General features: G+C 40.3%; 1 protein-coding gene across 5 annotated transcripts in view; it reads left to right on the top strand.

Moving 5' to 3' along the window:
- GKAP1 (G kinase anchoring protein 1) overlaps positions 1-21,525 on the top strand; it is an 88,019-nt gene that overhangs the window by 3,020 nt on the left and 63,474 nt on the right. For 4 of the 5 annotated variants that reach the window (XM_066367901.1, XM_066367900.1, XM_066367905.1 and 1 more), the window contains exons 2-3: positions 9,058-9,328; positions 13,236-13,382. In XM_066367901.1, the coding sequence (XP_066223998.1) occupies positions 9,119-9,328; positions 13,236-13,382 (357 nt within the window). In that variant the 5' untranslated portion in view covers positions 9,058-9,118. The remainder of the gene's footprint in view (positions 1-9,057; positions 9,329-13,235; positions 13,383-21,525) is intronic. The other variant, XM_066367903.1, reaches the window with a different exon arrangement.

A 21,525-nucleotide genomic window follows, 5' to 3' on the forward strand; every position in this document is an offset into this window, starting at 1 on the left:
TTCTCATGTGTGCCATGACCCGGCAAGCCTGGGGATTTGACCTCAGCATTCCAGGTCGATGCTCTCTATCCACTGCCACCACAGGTCAGGCAATAGTTTTTCTAATGGTAGTAGAAATTATTAACTATTATATGTGATGAGCTGTCTGCATATTTTATATGTGTGAACTTGTCTCTTGTGCATTTTGGCCTGAACTATTTATTTTTCATTTATTCATTTATTATTCTTTTCCAAATGAGAGGAGGGGAGGTCGACTCCTGTATGCACCCTGACTAGGATCTATCCAGCAACTGGTCTGGGGCCCATGCTCTCAATGGAGCTGTTTTTTAGTGCCTGAGGCAAAGGTTCCACGGAGCCATCCTTAGTGCACAGGGGCAGATGTGCTAGAACCAATTGAGCCATGACTGCAGAAAAGGAAGAGAGAGAGAAGGGGCGAGGAGGGGTGGAGAAGCAGATGGTTATTCTCCTGTGTGTCCTGACCAGGAGTCGAACCTGGGACATTCATACGCCAGGCCCACCAACCAGGGTCTTATTTTTTAATTATCTTGTGAATTTAATATTTTCTTAACTATTTAAAGTGGCTTTTAAATTATTTTTTTTTAAAGATTTTTATTTATTGCCTGACCTGTGGTGGTGCAGTGGATAAAACGTGGACCTGGAATGCTAAGGTTGCTGGTTCAAAATCCTTGGCTTGCCTGGTCAAAGCACATATGGGAAGCAACTACTATGAGTTGATGCTTCCTGCTTCTGCTCCCCTCTTTCTCTCTCTCCCCTCTATCTAAAAATCAATTGATAAAAATTAAAAAATATTTCTTATTTATTAATTTTTATAGAGAGATGATAAGAGGGGTCGGGGAATGAGAGGTATCTCATAGTTGCTTCACTTTTGTTACTGATTGTTTTATGTGCCTTGACCAGGCAAGCCCAGGATTTTGAACTGGTGATCTCAGTCTTCCAGGTCCATTGCACTATCCACTGCACCACTACAGGGCAAGCATTAAATTGCTTTTAAAAAGAAGACTCAAAGGGAATAGGGGAAACATAAGTAATTGTGAGGTTTCTAGACTAAAACCTAATTTGTATAGTATTTCGGTATTATGTAAGTGTTTCTTTAATAAATGGCACTAGCCACCACATTCAGGGACTGACCTATGTAGGTAGATTAGGGAATGTCCACTTGACTTTTAGCATTGTATTCTTTAGTTAAATCTGTATCATTTAAATGTATATAAATGTCAGATAGTAAAGACTGAGAGAGATAACAAAAGGGAAAATAGCAGTGAGAGAGAGAAGAGCTCTATATGAATCAGTCCTAATGTCTGTTAAATATGACTGTAGATGGAAACAAGAATTTTATGACACAAAATTAAAGAAATATTAACCCTAGTCATTTCCTGAAGTATATTTGAAAAACCTGATGTTGTCATAGTCTGCCTATTTATTCCTTTTTCTTTTTAGGGTTTAAAATAAAATGAATTCCTGGTTTGTATAACTATTATTTTACAAATTTTGAAAAAATTTTTAATGAAGGTATTATTTTCAAAAACATGCAAACAGCTTGACCAGGCGGTGGCACAGTGGATAGAGCATCGAACTGGGACGCAGAGGACCCAGGATCAAAACTCCTGAGCTTGCTGGTTTGAGCCCAAAAGCTCGCTGGCTTGAAACTCAATGTCGCTGGCTTGAGCCCAAGGTCGCTGGCTTGAACCAAGGGGTCACTTACTCTGCTGTAGCCCCCGGTCAAAGCACATATGAGAAAGCAATCAATGAACAACTAAGGAGCTGCCACAAAGAATTGATGCTTCTCGTCTCTCTTCCTTCTTGTCTTTCTGTCCCTACTTGTCCCTCTCTGTGTCTCTCTGTCAAAAAATAAAATTACTTCTCTTTTAAAACAAAAAAAAACATGCAACATAATCAGTCTTTGACAGTTGCTTTCTGTCATTTGTCTTATGCATCACTAACATTAAAAACCAAAGGCATCTCATTTGTCATTTCTAACCTGGAGTTGCCCTTTCTATTTTTGGCACAGGGCAGGAAAATCAATATTATATTGATTACATCATGTTTACCTCTTTGAAATTGGGTATAAATGACTGGTTTTCCTTTTCAAGATGAGATTTTTTTTTTTAGTAGAAGAAATATGGTCATTATAGAATATTTGGGGAAATAGTGAAAACTCTAGAAAGGAAAATAAGCAGAACTGTCCCGTGCATTTTCTTCTTTTTTGGTATATGCATATATACATACATACGTATATATAAGACAAATTCATGTATTCAACATTTTTTATATTTTTATTCCCTTTTTTATTCAAAATTTCTATTTTTCCCTTCTGAAATACTGGTTAACATACTTTTGAATATGGTACATAGATTTATTTCATGGCTATTGAGGTAGATAATGGGTTGGCTATTTATCATGTGCAGTATGTAGCACAGATGATTGAACTCTTCCAGTTGTCCCATCTACTCCCGCAGTTGCTAAGTAGAGCTGTTCTTTAATATTTACTATTATACATAGTGCAAGTGGCTGCCACTATTCTATTCTTTTTTGCTCTCCTGATGAAACAAAAGATGACTATTATAAAAGTGAGCATTTCCCTCTCTGCATTCTGCCTTTTCAGAAGTTAAAAGAGTATTTTAATATATGGGTTACTGAGGTGTAGGTATAGGTAGCTACCTCTTTAGAAAAGTAATTCTTTTGGATGCTTCTCATTTTCTCGGTTTAACAGTATTCTAATGTTCTCACTGTCTTTGTATATATTTTTTTCCATTCATTCAGGAAATATTATTTGTCCGTTGTATGCCCATTGTTTAAGCCATAGTCTCTACTGTGATTCCCTTGTGTTTCAGGTAGATGGCTGTTTTTCTTCTGCAGTATATTAAGTATAATCTTCAGGTCTTGGACTCTTTACAGTGGCTCACTGTTCAACACTTAATGCCTAACAATTCTTTCATTTCAAAGATTAAAGCCTTAGCTTTTAAAATGGCTAGATGTTGATTTAAGTTTCAAAACATTTTAGCAATGGAGTCAGATATGCTTAGCCAAATTTTTAAATAGTTTATGCCAGTTCTTCTATGCCTCATAGGATCGAAAAGTACATTTTAGTTCATTAGAGTAAGAATACCAGTAGATGTTTATATTTGAGTGCTTTTGCTGAACTGGCTACTGTCCTATTAATGTGTATAAAGTACTTAACTCATTTAATCTTAACAATTCAGTGAGCTGGGCACTCTTGACCCAGTTTCACAGATGAAGAATCATAGATCTAGTCTAGTAAGTTGTCCAGGGGCTCACAATTGATGCTTTATCCACTGTGCCACCACCTGGTCAGGCATGTTCAGGCATTCTTGCCCCAGGTCAGCATTCTTGTCTAGTGGTTTTGTGTGGTTTGATTTCTGCTTTATTAACACAAAGGACTACAGGTATCCCATTGCCCCCGAAGTGGGAGGAGATCTACAGTGTCTGTATAGAACTGGGTGGGAAAAATTGTTACATTTTCATTATAGTATGTATATGATTAGGACAGGTAAAGCAAAATACTTTAGAAAAATACTGAATATTGATTTATAAAGAACTTCAGGCCTGACCAGGCAGTGGGGCAGTGGATAGAATATCAGCCTGAGGTGCTGAGAACCCAGGTTCAAAACTCCATGGTCGCTGACTTGAACGCGGGCTCACCAGATTGAGCATGGCGTTGCTTGCTTGAGCATGGAATCAAAGATGATTCCATGGTCACTAGCTTGAAGCCCAAGGTTGTTGGCTTGAGCAAGGGGTCACTGGCTCTGCTGGAGCCCCTTGGTCAAGGCACATACAAGAAAGCAATCAATGAACAACTAAAGTGCTGCAACTACGAGTTAATGCTTCTCATCTCTCCTCCTTCCTGTCTATTCCTTCTGTCCCCTCCCCATGCCTCTCTAAAAAACAAACAAAAAACTTCAGAATCATTCCAAGATTTTTTTTTTTTTTTGTATTTTTCTGAAGCTGGAAACGGGGAGAGACAGTCAGACAGACTCACGCATGCACCCGACGGGGATCCACCCGGCATGCCCACCAGGGGTGACGCTCTGCCCACCAGGGGGCGATGCTCTGCCCCTCCGGGGCGTCACTCTGCCATGACCAGAGCCACTCTAGCGCCTGGGGCAGAGGCCAAGGAGCCATCCCCAGCACCCGGGGCCATCCCCGCCCCAATGGAGCCTTGGCTGCGGGAGGGGAAGAGAGAGACAGAGAGGAAGGAGAGGGGGAGGGGTGGAGAAGCAAATGGGTGCCTCTCCCATGTGTCCTGGCCGGGAACCGAACCCGGGTCCCCCGCACGCTAGACCGACGCTCCACCACTGAGCCAACCGGCCAGGGCCTCATTCCAAGATTTTTGATGAGAAAATTGTGCTTGCTTCTGTGAACATAACTTTTAAAGTAAAATTTACCTATGAAATAAGAATATATAATTCCTGATACAAACTTTTTTTTTTTTTTTTGAGAGTCAGAGAGAGGGATAGTTAGGGACAGACAGACGGGAACGGAGAGAGATGAGAAGCATCAATCATTAGTTTTTTCACTGCGACACCTTAGTTGTTCATTGATTGCTTTCTCATATGTGTCTTGACCGTGGGGTTACAGCAGACCAAGTAATCCCTTGCTTGAGCCAGTGACCTGGGTCCAAGCTGATGAGCTTTGCTCAAACCAGATGAGCCCGCGCTCAAGCTGGTGATCTCGGGGTCTCGAACCTGGGTCTTCCGCATCCCAGTCCGACGCCCTATCCACTGCGCCACCGCCTGGTCAGGCCTGAAACAAGTTTTTAAGTAATGCTTTCTTCATATTGACTTTCCGTTGAAATTTTGTTTGGATGAGCAGGTAATAAAAACAGACTATTCTTTTGTTGTGTGACCATTCAATAGTTTATAACAATTGGAATTATTTTTAAAGAACGTGAAATCTTTCTCATCAGAATTTAATAATATAGTATAAAATTTCTTTTGATAAAATGAAAGGAATTAAAATTTGATTTGACTTTCCAACTTCAAGAATTGAAAATAATGAGAAAACTCTTCTTTGCAGAAAGCATATGCATTGTTTGAGCAGTCACCTTGCAGCTAGATTTTATGCTATTAAAAAGGCATGTCACTGGGAAATGTTTGATATTTGTGAATGTAGAGATTTCAGGCCATTGCTTGAAACCTTGCTCACTAAAGATTCTGTGCTTCCCCACTCCTGACAGCAGTTGCTGCTCCTGTATTTTGGATATTTAGAATACAGACTTTTCTAACAGTCCCAATAACCTGTCTACCATGAAAGGCAACAGTGCATTCTGCAGCTGTCTGATGAAGTAGATTTCTAGGGGCTTGAACACTTCCCCTGTCACAGTTGACAAATAACTACAGAGCAGGATATGCATGGGTTGTTCTCTGGGGAGCATCACATAAGGCTGCTTGCATCTGGTGGTGACTGGCCCAGAGTCTCTGCATTCTCCAGGGTTTTCTTGGCTGCTCCACAGACAGAGGGAAACTATCTGAGTATACATTGGTAAGGAAGCTTTGCCCTATGCCACAGAAAATTTCTGTGAGCTTTAGAGAAATGTTTTAGAACAGACATCTGTGAACGTTTAGCTCATGTAGAACAATCCACCTCTGAAATTCATGGTTTTGATATGTCTTAGAATGGAAAAGAAATTTATTTTTGTAATATATTAGTCATGGCAAAGCTAGGTTATAATCCACTAACAACCTGAAAATCTCAGCTGCTTAAGTACAGTTGCTTTCTTGCTCAAGCTACATATAGGGTAGGGCAAAAGTAGGTTTATAGTTATTCGTATGGAAAATAATACAATAATAATAATATAAGAGCCTGACCAGGCGGTGGCGCAGTGGATAGAGCGTTGGACTGGGATGCAGAGGACCCAGGTTCGAGACCCTGAGGTTGCCAACTTGAGTGCAGGCTCATCTGGTTTGAGGAAAAAGCCCACCAGCTTGAACCCAAGGTCACTGGCTCCAGCAAGGGGTTATTCGGTCTGCTGAAGGCCTGTGGTCAAGGCACATATGAAAAAGCAATCAATGAACAACTAAGGTGTTGCAACGCGCAATGAAAAACTAATAATTGATGCTTCTCATCTCTCTCTGTTCCTGTCTGTCTGTCCCTGTCTATCCCTCTCTCTGACTCACTCTCTGTCTCTGTAAAAAATAAATAAATAAATAAATAAAATATAAAAAAAAATAATATAAGAATAAGTTTTGTGTTTTGCATACTCAACTGTAAACCTACTTTTATCTCACCCTTTATCCACAGGTTAGTAAAGGAGACTTTGTTCCTTGTGGTTTCACACTCCATCAGACTTGACAGGTGGAGACTCTGTTTCAAGATATGCTTCCACAATCACAAAATCAGGGAAAAGAGAATATGGTGAACCCTGTTCTGGCTTTTAAAGCTTATGTTTCACTGGCCAAAGTCAGTCACATTGTCATGCCTGCATTCAGCAGGAGAATGATAAACAATTCTCCTTCAGGGAGGGCCAGTGAGTATTTGTGAACAGCTACCACATGCAATTTATAGTTCCACTAGTTAAAATTAAATGTAATAGTTGTTGAACACCCCTGTCTGGTTGACTCATGGATAGAGTGTTGGCCCAGTATGTTGATATCCCAGGTTCAATCCTGGGTCAGGACACACATAGAAAGTGACCATCTGTTTCTCTTCCTCTCCTCTCTCCCCTTTCTTGCCCTCTTCCCCTCTTGTAGCCAGTGGCTCAGTTGGTTCAAGTGATGGCCTCAGATGCTGAGGATAGCTTAGTTAGTCCAAGTGTGGCCCAGGTGCTAAAAATAGCTTGATTGATTTGAGCATCAGCTCTAGTTGGGGGTTGCCAGGTAGATCCAGGTCAGGGTGCATGCAGGAGTCTGTCTCTTATCTCCCGTCCTTTTCCAAAAAAAAAAAAAAAAAAAAAGGTTGTTGAACAACTTTGTTGAGTTATTGTACCTAAAATGTTAAAAGCAACTAAAATGTATAGGATCTTAGAATGGCATGTTGAAGTTGAACAGAATTAATGTTTTCCATAATATTTTTGAGTCTGGAATTTAATTCTGTAGTAGTATTTTTTTTTTTTTTTTGTACCACTTCAATTCTTGTGCTTGGCCTGACCTGTGGTGACACAGTGGATAAAGCATTGACCTGGAATGCTGAGGTCGCTGGTTCAAAACCCTGGACTTGCCTGGTCAAGGCACATAGGGAGTTGATGCTTCCTGCTTCTCCCCCCTTTTCTCTCTCCCCTTTCTAAAATGAATAGTCTTAAAAACACAAACAATTATTGTGCTTGCAGGGAAGATTTAAACCTAAAAATATATCATAATTTATCAGTGCAGTTTCATCTCTGTGTATTGTAGTCTTTTACCTTGCTGTGCATATTTCTGAGCATAGGAGTAATAGGTCTTAAGATGGTATATTAATAAAAATACTCTTATTTAATAGCTACTAGATGATATCTTCAAATATCAGCTCTTATTTTGATTTTCTCATTGTTTAACCAAAAAATTGAAAGATTTTCAAGTAATTTCCTGGATTCTTAGGTTAAGATGGAAGGTGAAACACATGCTTCTCATTTTTATTTCTTCCTGAAAAAAATACAAACTATAGTGTGCTTTTAGCTTTCAAAATAGACCTTAATATTTCCCACCTCTTAGTATTTGTACTTTTGCATAGTTCCCTCCCACACTGAATAGGGTGGACTCATGTAAACAAGAGGATATTGTGGGAGTGATAGTAGCTTGTTTATGTATGAGTACTCTGAGTTGAGACAGGATAAAACTAAAGAAAAATGAATAAGCAATAAAAAGTCAGGATAATAGTTACCTCTGGACATGTTGAGTGAGAGTATGCAGTTGGGGAGAATCATGGGGTGGGTTAATGTTAGTGCTGGGTACTTGGAGTGTTGTTATTTTTTAAAAACAATATTTTGTTCAGTTGTGTACTTGATTTATTTTAAAGTAGAAACGAACATATTTCTGAGTTTCTCAGTTTCTTAAGAAAGTCTTTTACCTTTTGAATTGAAAGAATACTTAGTCCTTCTAACTAGTTACAAAGCTTCTTTTGAATTTGCAGAATCAGGTTCAGCATGTCTAGGTTCAGGTCCTAACTCTCCAACTACTATAATGACTAGTGAACTAAAAGATAATGTAGAAGGTGATTTTAAAAAGTTTTCTTTGGTAGAGTTCTCTTATTTTGCTCTCAATTCTGTGACTTAGTGACTTAATAGCAGTCTCTAGGCTTAAACGTAAGGCAGCATTTTGTATATAAGACTGTCCTTTTCTATTCCTATTTATCTTGTTTTGGAAGTTGAGGATAAATGTATACTTTTTTATTTTAAACCATATTGATTAGGATTTTCTCCAGCCTGACCAGGCAGTGGTGCAGTGCATAGAGCATCCACCTGGAACACTGAGGACCCAGGTTCAAAACCCTGAGGTTGCTGGTTTGAGCATCTTCAACACTAGCTTGAGCGCAGAGTCACTGGCTTAAGCATGGGTTCCTAGACATGATCCCATGGTTGCTTGTTTGATCCCAGAGGTCGCTAGCTTGAAGCCCAAGGTCACTGGCTTGAGCAAGGGATCATTAGCTTGGCTGAAGCCCCTGGTCCAGGCACATATGAGAAAGCATCAATGAACAACTGAAGTGCCACAATGACAAGTTGATGCTTCTCATCTCTTTCCCTTCCTGTCTGTCCTGTCTTGCTAAAAAAAAAAAAGATGTTTTCCATAAATATGTATATATTAATTACAGCAGTATAGTTATAGAAAGGAAAACCGTGAATTTTTGAATACCATGGAAAAATGAATACATTGTATTGGTGGTAGTCTTACACTAGTCTGTGAAATCTCAATATATCATTTTTCTATTTTCTATGTTGTTTTTAAGTTAAAAAGTATGTTATTGCCCACAGGACTGTGGGTATGAATCCAAATATTAGTATATACTTTGTCCAGAGAAATGCTTGTATATAATAATTTATTATTACTCTCAATTAATGAAGAAACTTTACAGAATACATTTACTCACCTGCCTTCTGTCCCTCCACAGAAATTATTCTTGACAGAAGTATTTTATTTGACAGAAGTATATTAGAAGAAAAATATTTACAATGGCCTCCGCAGTTCTTAGTTCTGTTCCCACTACTGCTTCTCGTTTTGCACTGTTGCAAGTGGATAGCGGCAGTGGCTCTGATTCTGAGCCTGGAAAAGGCAAAGGCCGGAATACTGGAAAGTCTCAAACAAGCAAATCAACTACAAATGAGAAAAAGAGAGAGAAAAGAAGAAAAAAGAAAGAACAGCAGCAGAGTGAAGCAAATGAGGTAACAATTATATTTATTTGTGTCTGCTTTCCCAAAAGACTGTAAGCATCATGAGGATTGGTTGTCTTGTTCACCCATGTATCTATAGCACTTGGTTCATAGGCACTTGGTAAATAGGACTTGAATGAATGGATGTAAATTTGTGTATGTTTAAAGTCAATGTAATGAATATTTTTTAAATGATTTAATCTTTTTCTGACTATGGAAGCTTAATGTGCTCATTCCAAAAGGTAAGGAAGTCTTTTTGTATTTTTCTAAAATGAGAAGCAGGGAGGCAGAGAGACAGATTCCCACAGGCGCCCAACCAGAATCCACCAGGCATGCCCACCAGGGGGCAATGCTCTGCCCATCTGGGCCATTGCTCCATTGCAACTGGAGCCATTCTAGTGCCTGAGACAGAGGCCATGGAGCCATCCTCAGTGCCCTGGCCAACTTTGCTCCAATGGAGCCTTGGCTGCGGGAGGAGAAGAGAGAGATAAGAGAGAAAGGATGGGGGACGGTTGGAGAAGCAGGTGGGCACTTCTCCTGTGTGCCCTGGCTGGGAATCAAACCCGGACTTCCACATGCTGGCCTAATGCTCTATCTCTGAGCCAACTGCCAGGGCCCAAAGGTAAGGAAGTCTTAAAAGCAAAAAAGGCCATTTATAAATATAACCAGAGATATAACCAATTAATATTTTGGTATGTTTCTTCTATGTATGTGTATAAGTTTGTATGAATGTATACACATGTAAATACACATACATCTTTATTCATATTTTACATAAACAAAAATGGGATTATATAATCGACCTTTTTTTAGAAAATTAAATTTAATGAGGTGACATGATAATAGACTTTTGTTTTTTTTTCTAATTAGCCATAAGCGTTTTTCCAAAGATTCACATTATTTTAAATGGCTCCACATTATTTAATTATATAGCTATATCATACTTTAATTGAACCCTTATCATAAATATTTAGGTGGTTTTCCTTTTTTTTTAACTATACTGCTCACAAAAATTGGGATATTTTATAGCTTCATATTTATTTTGAAATATTCCCTAATTTTTTGTGAGCAGTATATTATAGACAATAATCCTATGACTATCCTGAAAGTCCATTTTTATGCATTTGATAGTCATTTATTTCTTTAGAGTAATAAGTACATGGCAGGCCCCTAACTCCTAGATTAGGGTTCGGGAATCTTTTTGGCTAAAAGAGCCATGAATGCCACATATTTTAAAATGTAATTCCATGAGAGCCATACAACGACTTGTGTACATTACGCATTATCCAATAAAAATTTGGTGTTGTCCCGGAGAACAGCTGTGATTGGCTCCAGCCACCCACAACCATGAACATGAGCCGTAGGAAATGAATGGATTGTAATACATGAGAATGTTTTATATTTTTAACGTTATTATTATTTTTATTAAAGATTTATCTGCAAGTCAGATGTAGCCATCAAAAGAACCACAGGTTCCCGACCCCTGCACTAGATGTTCTTAGCCTGAATTACATGATCAACACTTAATGTGCCCATTTGTTTTTTTGGTTTGTTTGTTTTTTTCTGAAGTTGGAAACGGGGAGGCAGACAGATTCCCGCATGCGCCCGATCAGGATCCACCCGGCACTCCCACCAGAGGGCGATGCTCTGCCCATCTGGGGCGTCGCTCCATTGCAACCAGAGCCATTTTAGCGCCTGAGGCAGAGGCCACAGAGCCATCCTCAGCGCCTGGGCCAACTTTGCTCCAATGGAGCTTTGGCTGTGGGAGGGGAAGAGAGAGACAGAGAAAGGAGAGGGGGAGGGGTGGAGAAGCAGATGGGCGCTTCTCCTGTGTGCCCTGGTCAGGAATCGAACCCAGGACTTCTGCATGCCAGGCCGATGCTCTACTACTGAGCCAACTGGCCAGGGCCTGTGCCCATTTGTTTTTAAAATAAATGCTAGAAAACACTTCTGTGTTTGTCTTTTAATAGAAGGATATACAAGGACTTTTTTCAGAATCATTTCATGAGAGAAAGAGTAACAGTAGTGTTTTCCCACATACTCATTTTATAATGTCCCAAGACTTAGAAAAAATGCCTTTTCAGTTTGTTTCTATTACATATTCATCACCATTGCTTTCTGAATATCTCTTTAAAATGCTTCCATGCAGCCTGATCAGGCGGTGGCGCAGTGGATAGAGCATTGGACTGGGGTGCAGAGGACCCAGGTTCAAGACCCTGAGGTCGCCAGTTTGAGCACGGGCTCATCTGGTTTGAACAAGGTTCACCAGCTTGAGCCCAAGGTTGCTGGCTCGAGCAAGGGGTCACTTGGTCTGCTGTAGCCCCTGGTCAAGGCACATATAAGCAATCAATGAACAACTAAGGAACCGCAACAAAGAATTGATGTTTCTCATCTCTCCCCCTTCCTGTCTGTCTGTCCCTATCTGTCCCTCTCTCTGACTCTTGTCTCTGCACGCACACACACACACACACACACACACACACACAAATGCTTCCATACAGAGAATAACTTTTAAAGTTATTTAAAAGAAGACACTTTCCTCGCCATATGTATTCTTTCAGAGGTCCAGTCTTTTAGAACTTTTTATTGCCCACCACTTATTTTTCCAATTAATGATGATGTGGGAGAACAGAAAATAAGGTAATAATGTGGTTTACATTAGAGCAGCGGTTTTCAACTGCCTGTTCACTGACTGGTGCCAGTTTGCCAGAAATTTCATACCTGTCTGTGAAAGTCAACCACCCTGATGTTGTATGAAGATTATAGACCCAGTGATTATAGACACTGCATTAGAGAATAAGAAAATATGTAACTGAGAATGAACCTAAGGATTCTCCCTTTCTACCTTCATGACTGTTCTGTCCATGTTTACTTTCTGTAAAGTAAAGCAAAAGTCTGCTTGCTAGTGTTTCACCTCCTCCTACATGTCCTTTCTGTAGCAGAAACCAGCTACTTTAAAGAGGTGTTTGTATCTCATCACTGTCTTTTGCAGAACCACATATTATTAGTTAAAATTGTTTGTGCTTGATTTAAAAGCCTCTTTATTAGTTTTCTAAGGCTGTCATAACAAAGTATCACAAACTAGGTGGTTTAAATTTATTTATTTCCTAACAAATCTATTTTCTAATGGTTCTAGAGGCTAGAGGTCTAAATCAAGTTGTTAACAAGGGCTATGTTCTCTCCAAGTCTCAAAGTAGAATCCTTCCTTGCCTCTTCCTAGCTTCTTGTCGTAGCCATCAATCCTTGGCTTGCAGCTGCATCACTTCAGTTCTTCGCTCTGTTGTTACTTGCTTGACATTCTCTTTTGTGTATCTTTGTTTTTCACCTCTTCTTAAAATAGCGGTCATTTTGGATTAGGACCTACCCTAATTCAGTATGACCTTATTTTAACTTGATAACATCTGCAAAGATCCTATTTCCAAATAAGGTCACAAGCGCAGCTATCAAGGGTTAGGCTATAACACATTCTTTTGGGGAAATACAATTTAACAGCCTCTCAGCATTTTTCTCTTGTTTTAATTTCTGTGTCTCAGATTAGTTTTATTATGTCTCTTGAGGACTAGCAAAGTGGTTGCTAGAATTGTATAAGCTATCAAACTTTATAATCTTTTGAATTCTATTGTTTTGCATTTTAAAAGTACGCATTGAATTTTCTACTCCTATAAACTTATTCCCCTTAGTAAAGCAGAATCATTAAAATGATGGTATAATAAGAGTACAATTAATTTTAACTAGAAGTCTGCCAACATCTCAAATGCTGGCAAAATTAATATTCTACAAAGATTACAAAAAACACAAATAGCATTTGGAATAGTATTTAGAAATGTAAAAATATTGTTGGTTTCTTAACTTTCAAAAACTCATTAGTGTCTCAGGATTAGTAAACTTGAATTTAATGTATTCTTTGTTTGTTTCATAGCTCAGGAATCTTGCTTTTAAGAAAATTCCCCAGAAATCCTCCCATGCCACTTGTAATGCTCAGCATGAGCTTTCTTTGCCAAACCCAGTACAGAAGAATTCACGAGAAGAAAATTGGCAGGAGGAGTGGAGACAAAGAGATGAGCAGGTACAGCTAAGCAAATCAAATTATTTTGCTCTTCTTTTTTTTTTTCTTAATTTCTTTTATTTAGAAATTTAATTTAATGGGGTGACAATGATCAATAAGAGTACATACTGAATTTCAGGTAAACATTTCTATAGCATTTTAACTATTGATTGTGTGGTGTGCCCATCACACAGAGACAAAAATATGTTGTCCCCCTTTACTCCCCTCCTACTGGTAACCACTTCACATTTATCTATGTTCATGAGTGTCAGTTTTATGTCCCACCTATGTGTGAGATCATATACTTCTTAGCTTTTTCTGACTTACTTGTTTAAAGGACTCCCAAGTCCATCCATGAATGATCCCTGTAAGAATAGTTTTGCTTTCTTTTTTTTTTTTTTTTTTTTTTTTTTTTTTGTATTTTTCTGAAGCTGGAAACGGGGAGAGACAGTCAGACAGACTCCCGCATGCACCCGACCGGGATCCACCCGGCACACTCACCAGGGGCGATGCTCTGCCCCTCCGGGGCGTCGCTCTGCCGCGACCAGACCAGAGCCACTCTAGCGCCTGGGGCAGAGGCCAAGGAGCCATCCCCAGCGCCTGGGCCATCTTTGCTCCAATGGAGCCTTGGCTGCAGGAGGGGAAGAGAGAGACAGAGAGGAAGGGTGGAGAAGCAAATGGGCGCTTCTCCTATGTGCCCTGGCCGGGAATCGAACCCGAGTCCCCCGCATGCCAGGCTGACGCTCTACCGCTGAGCCAACCAGCCAGGGCCTTGCTTTCATTTTTAATGAATGTGTGCATTTTAAAGATGACATTGCATCTGAGTCTGTAACACTACTGTTCTGAGGAGCTTTTTTTTTTTTTTTTTTTTTTTAAATAAATTTTTATTAATGGTAATGGGATGACATTAATAAATCAGGGTACATATATTCAAAGAAAACATGTCTAGGTTATTTTGTCATTAAATTATGTTGCATACCCCTCGCCCAAAGTCAGATTGTCCTTCGCCACCCTCTATCTAGTTCTCTGTGCCCCTCCCCCTCCCCCTAACTCTCCCCCTGTCCTTCCTCCCCCCACCCCTGGTAACCACCACACTCTTGTCTATGTCTCTTAGTCTCATTTTTATGTTCCACCAATGTATGGAATCATGTAGTTCTTGTTTTTTTCTGATTTACTTATTTCACTCCTTATAATGTTATCAAGATCCCACCATTTTGCTGTAAATGATCTGATGTCATCATTTCTTATGGCTGAGTAGTATTCCATAGTGTATATGTGCCACATCTTCTTTATCCAGTCTTCTATTGAAGGGGTTTTTGGTTGTTTCCATGTCTTGGCCACTGTGAACAGTGCTGCAATGAACATGGGGCTACATGTGTCTTCACGTATCAATGTTTCTGAGGTTTTGGGGTATATACCCAGTAGAGGGATTGCTGGGTCATAAGGTAGTTCTATTTGCAGTTTTTTGAGGAACCACCATACTTTCCTCCATAATGGTTGTACTACTTTACATTCCCACCAACAGTGAATGAGGGTTCCTTTTTCTCCACAGCCTCTCCAACATTTGCTATTACCCGTCTTGTTGATAATAGCTAATCTAACAGGGGTGAGGTGGTATCTCATTGTAGTTTTGATTTGCATTTCCCTAATAACTAATGAAGCTGAGCATCTTTTCATATATCTGTTGGCCATTTGTATCTCTTCCTGGGAGAAGTGTCTATTCATGTTGAGGAGCTTTTTATAATGGATTAATTCATATATACATATTTTTTTAATTAATTTTTTTTTTTTTACAGAGACAGAGTCAGAGAGATGGGTAGACAGGGACAGACAGACAGGAATGGAGAGATGAGAAGCATCGATCATTAGTTTTTCGTTGCACATTGCAACGCCTTAGTTGTTCATTGATTGCTTTCTCATATGTGCCTTGACCGCGGGCCTTCAGCAGACCAAGTAACCCCTTGCTCGAGCCAGCGACCTTGGGTCCAAGCTGGTGAGCTTTTGCTCAAACCAGATGAGCCCGTGCTCAAGCTGGCGACATCGGGGTCTCAAACCTGGATCCTTGGCATCCCAGTCCAACGCTCTATCCACTGTGCCACTGCCTGGTCAGGCTATTATTTTATTTTATTTTTTTGTATTTTTCCGAAGTAAAAAGCAGGGAGGCAGTCAGACAGACTCCTGCATGCGCCTGACCAGGATCCACCCAGCATGCCCATCAGGGGGCGATGCTCTGCTCATCTGGGGCATTGCTCTGTTGCAGCTGGAGCCATTCTAGCGTCTGAGGCGGAGGCCATAGAGCCTGGGCCAACTTTGCTCCAGTGGAGCCTTGGCTGTGGGAGGGGAAGAGAGAGATAGAGAGGAAGAAGTGGGAGAAGGGTGGAGAAGCAGATGGGTGCTTCTCCTGTGTGCCCTGACCGGGATTTGAACCTGGGACTTCCACACTCCAGGATGACGCTCTACTGCTGAGCCAACTGGCCAGGGCCTAATTCATATATTATTGCTGCTTTTAATAAGAGATTCTGTTTTTCATGTACTAGAAAAAGATGGATAACATTTATTTTTGTTAGTTTTGACAATTCAAAGTTATTTTGAAAGTTTTTGACTCATCTACCTTTTTACAGATGAGGGAGAGATAGGGAAGATAGAACAACAGGATTAAATTATTTCAAGTAAAAAATTAATTTGTAGGGCCATAAGTCTCTTGTTAAAAATACCACCTGGGGCCCTGGCCGGTTGGCTCAGCGGTAGAGCGTCGGCCTAGCGTGCGGAGGACCCGGGTTCGATTCCCGGCCAGGGCACACAGGAGAAGCGCCCATTTGCTTCTCCACCCCTCCGCCGCACTTTCCTCTCTGTCTCTCTCTTCCCCTCCCGCAGCCAAGGCTCCATTGGAGCAAAGATGGCCCGGGCGCTGGGGATGGCTCTGTGGCCTCTGCCCCAGGCGCTAGAGTGGCTCTGGTCGCAATATGGCGACGCCCAGGATGGGCAGAGCATCGCCCCCTGGTGGGCAGAGCCATTGCCCCATGGTGGGCGTGCCGGGTGGATCCCGGTCGGGCGCATGCGGGAGTCTGTCTGACTGTCTCTCCCTGTTTCCAGCTTCAGAAAAATGAAAAAAAAAAAAAAAAAAAAATACCACCTGGATGTGAGGGCGATCTGGCTGCGACATCTGTCACCCCATTGATCGCCAGGGTTGATTCGGCTGATCTGGCTGGCTAGGCGGGTGTCCCCTTCCTCCCTCACCGCTCCATGTGCGTCCCTCCCGAAGCTGCGCGCTCGGTCGAAGAGGACGACCTTCCCCGCTAGAGGAGAGGACCGTTCTTCGGTCAAGGGTATACGAGTAGCTGTGCTCCCCTGCTAGAACCTCCAAACAAGTCTCAAAAATACCACCTGACCAGGTGGTGATGCAATGAATAGAGCAGAGGTCCCCAAACCAGGGCCCGCGGGCTGCATGCGGCCCCTTGAGGCCATTTATCCGGCCCCCGCCACACTTCCGGAAGGGGCACCTCTTTCATGGTGGTCAGTGAGAGGAGCATAGTTCCCATTAGAAATACTGGTTAGTTTGTTGATTTAAATTTACTTGTTCTTTATTTTAAATATTGTATTTGTTCCCATTTTGTTTTTTTATTTTAAAATAAGATGTGCAATGTGCATAGGGATTTGTTCATAGTATTTTTTATAGTCTGGCCCAACAGTCTGAGGGACAGTGAACTGGCCCCCTGTGTAAAAAGTTTGGGGACCTCTGGAATAGAGTATTAACCTGGGACGCTGAGAACCCAGGTTAGAAACCCTGACATTGCTAGCTAGAGCGTAGGTGCACCAGCTTGAGCATGGAGTTGCCAGCATGAGTGTGGAATCATAGACATGATCCTATGATTGCTGGCTTGGGCCCAAAGCTTGCTGGCTTAAAGCCCAAGCTTGTTGACCTAAGCCCAAGCTCGCTAACTTGAGCAAAGGGTCACTGGCTCAGCTTGAGCCTCGCGTCAAGGCACGTATGGGATACAATCAATGAACAACTAAAGTGCTGCACGTATGAGATGGTGCTTCTCATCTTTCTCCCTCCCCTTCCCTGCTAAAAAAATAATAATTTCTACTGTTTCTTTTAATACTGAATCCAGGTTAAGATGCATACTGTTCACTAATACCTGTTGTCTAGAAATCAATCTTTACAGGTGTTATTTAGGCATAACCTCTTTTATTCATGATACATTGATATTACTGATTCCAGTGTTCTTTTTTAATTCTACATCATGGCTCACAAATAATTAACTTAATAGAAAAGTCTCTTATGGGTTTTCAATGATAAGCAGATAAAGTTTTATTGTATGTTTCTTTTCTCTCACTGTATTGAGTCAAACTCTGTACATCACTGGTTTTGTCCAACTCTGAAGTGACTTATCTTGCTAGCATGAGCACAGTAGTAATTGTTCTTTCATGTATGTTTTCCAGGCCATCTGATAACGGCATTTGCCCATAGCTTGTTCTGTTTTATGTTTGTGAACGTGATATTTGTCATTAATACTAAGTCCCTTGGTATAATGAATTCCTTGGCAGTAGTTTGACTTTCACTTGGTTTCCCTATAAGGAGGGCAAATTCAAATCCTCTGTGCTTTTTGGCTCTTTCTTTAGCAATAATATTCATCACTTTTCTGGAAAGCAATTACTTGATACTTGTTCTGGAGTGACTCTTATGAGTCATTGCTTTGAAAGTAAAACAAAAGCTACATCTTCAGACCATGATCTTGCCTGTGTTTCATGGCTAGGAAAAAAATTGATAACTCAGTAAATTAAAATTTTAGATATTCACCATCTTAACTTTCTATTTATAATTTTTCTTTCAGCTGCTTATATGATATTTTAATGACATACAGGTTTACATTCTGTATTCACTATATGAGTCCTATTTATTTTAAAATTTATGATGTTTTTATAAGTTACATTATTATTATTTATTTTTTGTATTTTTCTGAAGTTGGAAACGGGGAGGCAGTCAGACAGACTCCCGCTGCGCCCGATCAGGATCCACCCAGCATACCCACCAGGGGGCGATGCTCTGCCCATCTGGGGTGTTGCTTCATTGCGACCAGAGCCATTCTAGTGCCTGAGGCAGATGCCATGGAGCCATCCTCAGCGCCCGGGCCAACTTTGTTCCAATGGAGCCTCGGTTGCGGGAGGGGAAGAGAGAGACAGAGAGGAAGGAGAGGGGGAGGGATGGAGAAGCAGATGGGCGCTTCTCCTGTATGCCCTGACCGGGAATCGAACCCTGGACTCCTGCACGCCAGGCTGATGCTCTACCACTGAGCCAACCAGCCAGGGCCTATAAGTTACATTATTTACAGTTCTGTTTTCATTACTATGTTTAGTTCTTCAGTGAATCGTTCAACCATGTTTATTACTTTGGAGATATAATAAAGCATGCCGCAAAAATCACATTTAATAAATGTAAACATCACTCAAAGACATGAAGGTTCATTAGCTGAGGTGAAGTGAACCTAATAATTAGTGTGAACACATAGATGTAGATTTTGTACAGCACTGACAATCTGTAAAATCATAATGTTCAATAATATTATGAGAAGATTTTAGGGAAAATAATTCTGCTTTCCAAATTAGTGAAAGATACATGGGCCACACTTTGAAAATCAGAGAGTACAACAAGGCACTATCGCTAAACAGTTGGCTTCAAGTATTAAATGTCTTCAGAATGATGTTTTGTGTTTGTTTATAATAACCCTGTCCTCATGTTGCCTATGAGAAATGAAGATTAACTCTTCATTTGGAAATTGTTTTGCTTGGACTTAAAATGGGTAAGTTTGTGGCCCTGGCTAGTTAACTCGGTTAGAGCATCAACCTGAAATGCCAAGTTGAGGGTTTGATCCCCTGGTCAGGGCACATACAGGAAGCAATCAATGAAACAAACTAAGTGGAACAATAAATGAATGCTCCCTCTCCCCTCATCTTTCCCCTCTTCTTCTTGTCCTTCTTCCCCTTTCCCTTCTCTTTCTCTCTAAAATCAATAAATAACAAAAAATAAAATGGGTAAGATTATGTTACTTAGGCTTACAAATTATTTTTTAACTCTAGTTCCAAAATATTATGATTCTTCCTGTTTTTCATAGATTGTTTATACTCTTTAACTGATCATAAACCCTTGAGCTATAAATTTGTTTCAATAGAAAAAAATGTTATACTCCTAGATGGGTAGTAGGAGGCAATAACAGAAGCCAAGAGGAAAGGGATGTGAAGTACTCCATCTTGGCTACATACATATGTCTTCAATCCTGAAGGAGTTTTAGTGCCTACTCTTTTCTCTTTTTTTCCCTTTCCTCCTCCTCTCATAAGTATAAACAAAATAGGAAGTTTCAATTTGCAAACTTAAATATGACACTTAAAAAAATCATGGTTTTATTTGCATGTTCTTGCCTTGGTACTTCTCAGTCTTTTCTCTCTCTCTCTAGTTCTACCTCCACGTGTACTGATTAGATTGACACCTGTATTTACCACAATCTTACCATAATTCTCTAATTATGATGTGTTTAGAGAATTTGCAATTCTGCTTTTTTTCTCTTAAATGATTTAATCTTGTGTTACCATTCTTTCTGTTAACTAGGGTCAGAAATTTTTGGTTTCTTCTTGTTTCATGCTTTATATTCCATCAGTTCCATACCTTGGTCATTCTTTTCTAAGATACGGCCAGCATTCTTTATTTTCTGCACTGCTGTGTTCTGGTCCAGGTTTCTATATGCTGAGATTACAGTGGTTTTGCCAGGCACATTGATTCTAATTTCTCATTCTTCTAATATTTGGCTTATTTCTTTAAAATTACTTCTATCAGCATTCCTCTTTCATCTGCCCTGAATCCTTAATTTTTAGGGAAGGTCTATAATCTAATTCTGTTCTACCTATGCTATCTTACCTGCTACTGTTGTCCAATATAGAGAAGGGCAATTCTAATCTACTGTGTGTAACTCTGTGTCACACAGGCACTAGGCTAGGTACTGTACACATATTATAGCTATAAATCTTTGAAACTACCCTGCAAGGTTGATATTTCTATATTTTTAATGTAAATATGAAGAAACAGATTCACGAGTTACATAACTCGCCAAAGGTTGCATGGGTGGAATGGGAATTTAAATTATCTACCTGTGTGATGTCCCAGAGACTGTTTTTTCCACATTTCTTTCTTTTTTTTTTTATAATTGAGAAGTGGGGAGTCAGACAGACTCCTGCATGCTCCCTGGCTGGGATCCACCCAGCAAGCCCCCTACCAAGCAGTGCTCTGCCCATCTGGGGCCATTGCTCCATTGCTCAGCAACCGAGCTATTTTAGCACCTGAGGTGAGGCCATAGAGCCATCCTCAGCACCTGGGGCAAACTTGCTTGAACCATTTGAGCCATGGCTGTAGGAGGGGAAGAGGGTTGGAAGGGTGGAGAAGCAGATGGCCACTCTGTGTGCTCTGACCAGGAGGGACTTCCACATGCCAGGCTGACCCTCTACCACTAAGCCAGTCGGCCAGGGTTCCACATTTTTTGTATTGTATAGAATTTACCTTTTATCAGGTATCTCTTTCCTTGGTATCTCATAGTACAGAGTAGGGAAAAAGTAAGTTTACTGTTGGTTGTAAGTACACAAAACAGTTTATTCTTGTTATTATATATTATTATATTCCTTACAAACAACTGTAAACCTGCTTTGCCTCATCTTGTATATCTGTTCTTAATATCATACCTTTGTTCACGTGGCTTTCCTCCTAAAATTCATCTATTATTTTTTCTACCTGTCCAAACTATATCCTTTAGGGACCAGCTTAAATTAGTTTCTTTTCCATGTGCTTCTCTGAATTCTGTTTGTGGTTTATCTTTTTCCCCTTAACTTTTGTAGCACTTTTAATATCACATTCTGTTTTCTATACCTCCTGCATGTTCAGTCTTCTGTCCCCCAGTGGAGTAGAACAATTCTTTGAAGGTAACACCAAATTAATGCTGCTTCTTTAAAGCCCTACAAGTCAAAATGCATACAAGTTTCTCTATAGGTCTTATTTCAGGGTGTTTTTTTTGTTTGTTTTTGTTTTTTTACAGAGTCAGAGAGAGGGATAGATAGGGATAGACAGATAGGAACGGAGAGAGATGAGAAGCATTAATCATCAGTTTTTCGTTGTGACACCTTA

This window comes from Saccopteryx leptura, chromosome 2, assembly GCF_036850995.1.
Source record: "Saccopteryx leptura isolate mSacLep1 chromosome 2, mSacLep1_pri_phased_curated, whole genome shotgun sequence".
Lineage (NCBI taxonomy): Eukaryota > Metazoa > Chordata > Mammalia > Chiroptera > Emballonuridae > Saccopteryx > Saccopteryx leptura.